Here is a 6,981-nt window from a genome sequence, read left to right as displayed (position 1 = left end):
GTGTTGCCAAACTAGACACTGATAGGGAGCCAAAGGAAAGGAGGGGCTTGGTAAACGAAGGGGCGTTGTTTAGTTTGTCAATCAACTCCCCTGAGCGTCCATTTAAGGCGAATGGGCGGTTGAGGAGTCATTTGAGCCGCGGCGGAGCGTCGGAGAGGCGGGGTTAGGCAGATTTAGCGGGCGGGATTGGCTCCGGTGCCACGTCACTCAAGCCAAACATGGGCTCGATAGGTGAGCTATTTATGGATGGGTATATTAGATTTGGAAGAAGGACTGAAAGGCTAGTCTGAGAGGAGAAGCCGTGGTGTAAACATCATGTGCTCACAAACAGGAGCTGGAAACAGTATTAATAGGCTGCTATATTGTCCCACAGTGTAAATATTAAATTAAAATGAGATGCAGGGTGAGGCTGTAGGAAAAATATATCCCTGTATAGGGACTCCGTGCTTTAATAATGAGTTTATCGTAAACCTATCATACTTAATGATATTTTAATCTCCTATAATATCTCCATAATGCTGTTGCTGTGTTCCTGCTGAGACTGCATTATTAAATATTGTCTGTATACTATATCCATAATAAGATTAAGTGTGTTTATTATATATTTGTAAAGCCATATTAGCGCTATAATCCAATAGAGACTCACAAATTGTTCACTGGGGTTAAAAGTTATAAGTCATATAAAATGTATGTGACAGGCAAGAAGCTTATTACACTGATCCACATTGATAAAAATCAGCCTCCGCACTCCTTTTATGCAACTCCTGCTGCAAAGAGGGGTGAAAAAAAGTCCACTGTGTGTGTGTGCGTGTGTGTGGGTGTGTGTGTGCGTGTGTGTGTGTGGAATGATAGATAAGTAGCCAAATCTTCCTTGATACGTCTTGTTTGGTGGTGTGAGTAATGCCGTTCGGCCCGTGTAAGCCATCAAAATTGTAGACTTCCATGCAGGCTCAATAGTATTCTCTCTGTCACACACACACATACATACACACACACACACACACACACACACACACACACACACACACACACACACACACACACACACACACACACACACACACACACACATAAAGAGTGTTGTAGAGGCCTGTAATCTCATTACAGTTCGAGGGGAAGGCTGGCCAAGGGCCCCGGCTACACGATTTACACATGGCATTTTGGGAGAGACAGCTCAGCTCAGACGGACGATGAAGCTCCCGCTGACATTTATCCATTTGACACAACTCACTCTGACTCTCTCTCCTTCTCCTGCTTCTTGTTCCTGCCTCTTTCTGTCTCTCGTTTTCTATTTTTTCCTGCCCCTCGCTCCTTAAGTCTGGCCCTTTTATTTCTCATCTCTCTGATACCATTCCTCTCTTCCTGCCACTCCCCATCCATCCCTCACTTCTTCCCCATAATCCTGTACCACGCTCTGTATTTTACTATTGTGTTTTGAGCAAGAATGGAATGATTACAGAAATATTTTACAGAAGGAAAACATATGACATATGATACATAAATGCAGAGTCGGACAGCTGACAAAAAAAAACAACTGTGAGAAAACAACAATCTAGCACAGCTATGGCCCTGTTCACACCTGGCATTAACATGCGTCCTAGGTGATCCAATCACAAGTGGACAGCTCAGGTGTGACCAGTGTGAATGCACCCAAGACGCATTGAGATCCAATCACTCAGACCAAATTCGGAAGTGGTCTGAAAGCGCATAAGGCCACATTCTTTTTGCAGTGTGTACGCAAATGCGCCCTGGGCTAACACTGAAGGATCGCCTACTTAACTGAAATCCTTTTGCATATGCGGAAACACAGCACAGCATTTTATTTCTTCGTCGGACTAGGCGTGGGAAGTGCATTGCTGCCTCCTGTTGGTTAAAGGCAACATTGCGGCGTGAACAGACGTATTTAGAGCTTTCCACTTGTGATCGGATCTTCGCAGACGCATGCTAATACCAGATGTGAACAGGGCCTGTGTACAGTTTGCATTGTTTATGTGGCTCTTTGGAGTAGAGCCAACGAAAAACAGTTAACAACAAATTGTTTCAACAATGGTGAAAATTTTTCCATGTGACAAAGTCAATATTCGTAAACAGTGGCTTATTTTTGCCCACGAGCTGAGCTCCTAAAGAACCATGTTAATATCACAACACAATACCAGGAATCATAACACTGACTGGTTGAGGGTCCCCAAGGATATCCTGTAGCTTTGGGGTTTGGACTGATGCTCATCATGTAACAAAAAAAAAAAAGAACAAAACAGCTGAAGCACACAGAATAAGTTTATATATGATAATCTTTTTTCGTCATATTTTATTCTTTACTGCACTTTAAGTTTACATTCCACAGGTTTGCGTGGCCATGATTTGTACACTAGAGTGCACATGAAAGTTCATTAGGGTTATGTGCAAATTTGTGTTCATGGAGGACCACTGCTGACATACAGTACTTTACATCCAAAACACTACTTTAAGCTGTAATCTGTGACTCAATGCACATTCAAACAATAGCAAAAATGATGGAAAACAGGGTAATTTAACTGTGATTTTAGTAACAGTAAGGTCAATATCAAGGTCAAGGCCTTGTCATAGTGCTCGTTCCCAGCCATGTACCCACTGCCCCTTCCTCCTCCTCCTCTTCCTTCTCTTCCTCCTCCTCCTCATCCTCCTCCTCCTCCTCCTCCTCTTACCCGGCCCGAAGCCCATGCATATCATAGATAAAAAATAAGTGCTCACCATTATCCGTGGGCACACAGCGTTATATTGTGGATGCTGACATTGCTCTTACCTGGCAGTTGGTGCTTTTACAATATTAATAATGGAGCAGGCGCCATCCATCATGGGGATATGAGGCTGCTAATCATGTCAGTTCCCTGCATATTCACTCCTTTCATCAAAAGAGGAGAAGAGGTAGTGGGGAGAGAGGCAGGGGAAGACAGAGGGGAAAGGAGGGAAAGCCGGAGAGTGACGGTGAGAAGCGGAGGTAAACAAAGAGAGGGGGAAATGAGAGAGAAAACGAGGGGAAGAGAGGGATGGAAGGGGACAATATCAATGTGCTGAAAACATGACAGATGCCCTTGGCCTTTTGCAGAATGGCTTCCCTTTTGGCAGGAGTTAACCAGTGTGTAACCTGGTTAAAAAAAGCATGTAATAAGTGATGCTTGTAATATCATTTAAAAAACAGAGCATATAAATAGTGTAATTAAAAAGGTTAAAATTAATTTAAAAAGTTATGATAAAAATGTTAAAAGCAGTTTAAAATGTATTCTATGTTTGTTGTTTTATGTAAAAGATAATGTATTTCTGAAACATGTCTAAACCAGCATTTATGGGGTTAATGACGATCGGCCGGAAAGTCAGGTCTTGGTTTTTTGTTTTTTTCAGCACGAACGAGAGAGGGAGAGTGAAAAAAAGAGTGAGCGTGACACAGAGATTTTCTGAGTTAAATTGTGAAGTAGCTAATAGTGCACAAACCAATGTGTAACTTGTATCTTATGATTGTTTGCACAACAACCACTGAGAAGAGTGACAAGCTGCATATTACGAAACAGGAGGAATTTCTACACGATGTTCAGAGACTGTTTACTTTTGTGCTAATGCTAACGATACTGCTAACGCTAACGATAACGCTTAGACACTTTGAAGTATAGGCTGGAGTCCGTTTATTACAAGTGAACGGCATTTTCTAGTTAACTTTTGACTCCCTCAGTTGAACTGATTGAGGGGTTTATCTGTTGTTTTCGACCTGAAGACGGGGAAGAGACTCAGACAGAGCTTGGAGCAACCAGGATTTCACTCGTGAGTTTTACTGAAACGTGGAGGAGAAAAGAGAAACCGACGGAGTTCGTGTTGAAATGCTGATCGGATGCTGAGCCTGCTCCTGTGACTGTTGGAGAAAGGACAGACAGAAACATTAACTCAAGGTATCCTTCATTTTGTTTGCTCGCCGACGAGGGAAACGGCCAGTAAGTTTGGGCTGCAACGAACACAAGCACCGCATCAGGCCTGCTACGGTATTTTTGTTTTATAATAATTTTGGTTGCCGGCTTTAGACTGCGTTAAGGTGTGTGTGGGGCCCACAAATTATATTGGTTTAAGTGACTTTGAAGTTTGTACATTGAGGTCTGCTGAATTGCAGGTTAATAGTGTTTAAATTGTTGCATGTATTGTTGATATGTGGTACAGTATTTACAGTTGTCTTAAAAAGAGGGATAATTCATTTACCGTTGCCATAAATAGAGGGACAATTTAATTGCAGTATTATCCTTTTGAAATAGAGGGACATTTTGTGTTGAAGGTTTATAAGGAAAAAACAATCATCTTTATTTCATTTTCTTATTTCATTGGAGATAATCATTTCTTTAGTGAGTAAATAATTGAGATATATTTTCTAAAACCTTGTGTTGTGTTACTTTATTATTTACCTGGAAAGAGGTTATCTTTTATTCTAAGAGAGACATGTGAACACATATGGTTAAAATCTTTATTAAAACTTATAAAAGGTGAATTCATAGATTGGAAAAAACATTTCATGGTGTACTAAAAAAACAAAAGAGAGATCCAAGATAAAATTTAAAACTGAGTTGATCAGGGTTAAAACACATTTGATGATATCTTAAAAGAACCCAAAAGCCCTGCCCTCATCGATATAAATACTGAGGGGAGCGCTACATAAAATGGAGGCACCGCTGGGATCGTCTTGGATTAACCAGTAAAAAAAAGAAAGAAATAGAATTAAAGGTAAAGTGACTAACTAAAGTTACTAAGCTAATTTACAAACAGTGTTAACATGGAAAAAACTGAACTAGTGTCAGAGTTAAAACGCTGGTGCCGTGGTGAGGGTTTGGATGAGTCTCATGCACTTATGACAATCACCCCAGAAGATGTTGAGATCAGTGAAGTGGAAGAAACACTGGGAACTATCAAGTCTTTAGGACGGGTGCGCGTCCGTGGGAGAAACTTCAGTGCAAGACTAAACCGACGTATGGTTTTGTGTGAGAGTAAAGAGACTGTGCAAGAGGAGAGTGTTCCTTCTGAAGTCGTGCCTATCGATGGTGGAGAGGCGTGGCCTGTTGTCATCATAGGAGGGGCACAGGCAGCTGCTGAAGAGTTTAATAGTAAACTAAAAGGATTGCTGCAGGCTGAAGGTAAAACCATGGAGGATCTCAAATCATTATTCCCCAGTACACCCCCGCCCACTAGCTCCACTGAATCCATCCTTCGCGCTGTTGGAGATTTGTTGGAAAAGACAACAAAACCAGCTGATGGTGGAAGTTATAGTCGACTACGCATGTTCTCGGGAGCCCTACCAACGCCGCCAGGTGAGGAACCCTTTGATCATTGGCTAGAGCAAGCATGGCTTATGGTGGAGGAGACTGAATGCTCTGATAGAGAAAAAAGACGCAGACTTATTGGAAGTTTAAAGGGGCCCGCACTAGAAATTGTGAAAGCAGTGCGGCACGCCAATCCTGACGCCAGCCCAAAAGAGTGCTTGGAAGCCCTTGAAAGTGCGTTTGGAAGTGCTGAGTCCGGTGATGATCTCTACTTTGCTTTCCGATTGATGCAACAACAAAAAGGAGAGAAACTATCAGATTTCCTTCGACGTCTAGAGAGGTCTCTAGCTAAGGTGACTCAAAGAGGGGGCCTCCCTGCTAGCTGCAAGGATCACGCCCGACTGGAGCAACTGCTGAGGGGTGCTATTGCCTCAGACCTGATGCTGATCCAGCTGCGCTTGAGAGAAAGGAAGGCCGCACCACCAAACTTTCTACAGCTGTTGACTGAGATTCGTGCTGAGGAAGAATACGAAACTTCTAGAAAGAAGCTCAGTGCCTCAGTACATCAAGTGCATGCTAATACAGAAGTGGATACAAGGCAAGCTGAGATCCAGAACTTAAAGGCTGAAATAAAAGAGCTAAAGTCAATGGTTGCATCAGTGGTGACAAAATCCACTCAAGTCAAAGATGATTACATGGAGATTAAAACCATTAGTGCACCGCCTGGCTCTGAGAATCGGCAAGTTGCCGAGCTGGCTGCCTTGAAAAAACAACTGGAACGACTAAAACAGAAAACTAGCAACAAGATGTCTGAGCAAGATGCTGCAGTTGCTGTTTCAACCATGGAAGCTTCTAAACAGGTCCCCAACTTCCCCAAGGGAGCACCAAAAAGGTCAGAAGAGAATTTCTGCTATAGGTGTGGTGAGAGTGGACATTTTGCCACAAAGTGCCGCAACCCTGAGAATCAAGCCAAGGTTATCAGAAAGCTAATTCATGCTTTGAAGGTGACAAAAGACAGACAACAGTCTGGGGACGCCGCCAACAATGAAGTCAACTGTGGGGTCAAGAAAAGTGCTGTTACCTCATCAGAGCCGGCTGACATCCCTGAAGGCTTGATTGGTCCACCCAGCATAGTACCTGTGAAAGTAAATGGACAGTGCTGTGAGGCCTTGTTTGATAGTGGCTCTCAGGTCACCATTATCTTTGAGTCTTGGTATCAAACTTACTTGTCTGATGTCCCCATACGCCCGTGTCTGGATTAGCCCTGTGGGGACTAAGTGAATCTGAGATCAGTTATCCATACCGTGGGTATGTCGTGGTCGACATTGAATATCCAGCCAAGGTTGCAGGTGCCGACCAGACGTTGACAGTTCTTGCTCTTATTTGCCCCCAGCCCCGAACTACAGACCCGATTCCTATCATTGTGGGGACCAATGCCAGTCACATCCGACGTCTTGTACAGCAGTGTAAGGACAATGGCATTGACATCACCCAGACACTGGGGATACAAGCATGTTACAAAGACAACAAGCTAAAAGCGTCTGGCATGGCCACAGCACTGGAGGAGGAGGGTGATATTGGCTGTGTTTTATGGCAAGGCCCTGGCCCACTGACTCTGCCCCTGGTGGTGACTGTCGGCAGTCTGCAAAGTCGAGTACAAGCTCCAGGTTGACCAAGAAATCTTGATGGTTGACTCGTCCCCTGATGCTCCACT

At 43.4% G+C, this 6,981-nt stretch overlaps 1 protein-coding gene across 1 annotated transcript; it reads left to right on the top strand.

Annotated features, from left to right (window-relative positions):
* Positions 1-4,072: 4,072 nt before the first annotated feature.
* LOC114550658 (paraneoplastic antigen Ma2 homolog) lies at positions 4,073-6,529 on the top strand. The gene has a single exon (XM_028571418.1). The coding sequence runs from the start codon at positions 4,784-4,786 to the stop codon at positions 6,527-6,529; it is 1,746 nt and encodes a 581-aa protein (XP_028427219.1). The 5' UTR covers positions 4,073-4,783.
* Positions 6,530-6,981: the final 452 nt, after the last annotated feature.

This window comes from Perca flavescens, chromosome 24 (genome assembly GCF_004354835.1).
Source record: "Perca flavescens isolate YP-PL-M2 chromosome 24, PFLA_1.0, whole genome shotgun sequence".
In the NCBI taxonomy this organism is placed as follows: domain Eukaryota; kingdom Metazoa; phylum Chordata; class Actinopteri; order Perciformes; family Percidae; genus Perca; species Perca flavescens.
The sequence above is the reverse complement of the archived record's forward strand: the minus strand, read 5'-3'. Positions and strand labels throughout refer to the sequence as shown.

Coding starts and splice junctions, on each gene's coding strand:
- LOC114550658 (XM_028571418.1), top strand. CDS start 4,784: ATGGAAAAAACTGAACTAGTGTCAGAGTTAAAACGCTGGTGCCGTGGT.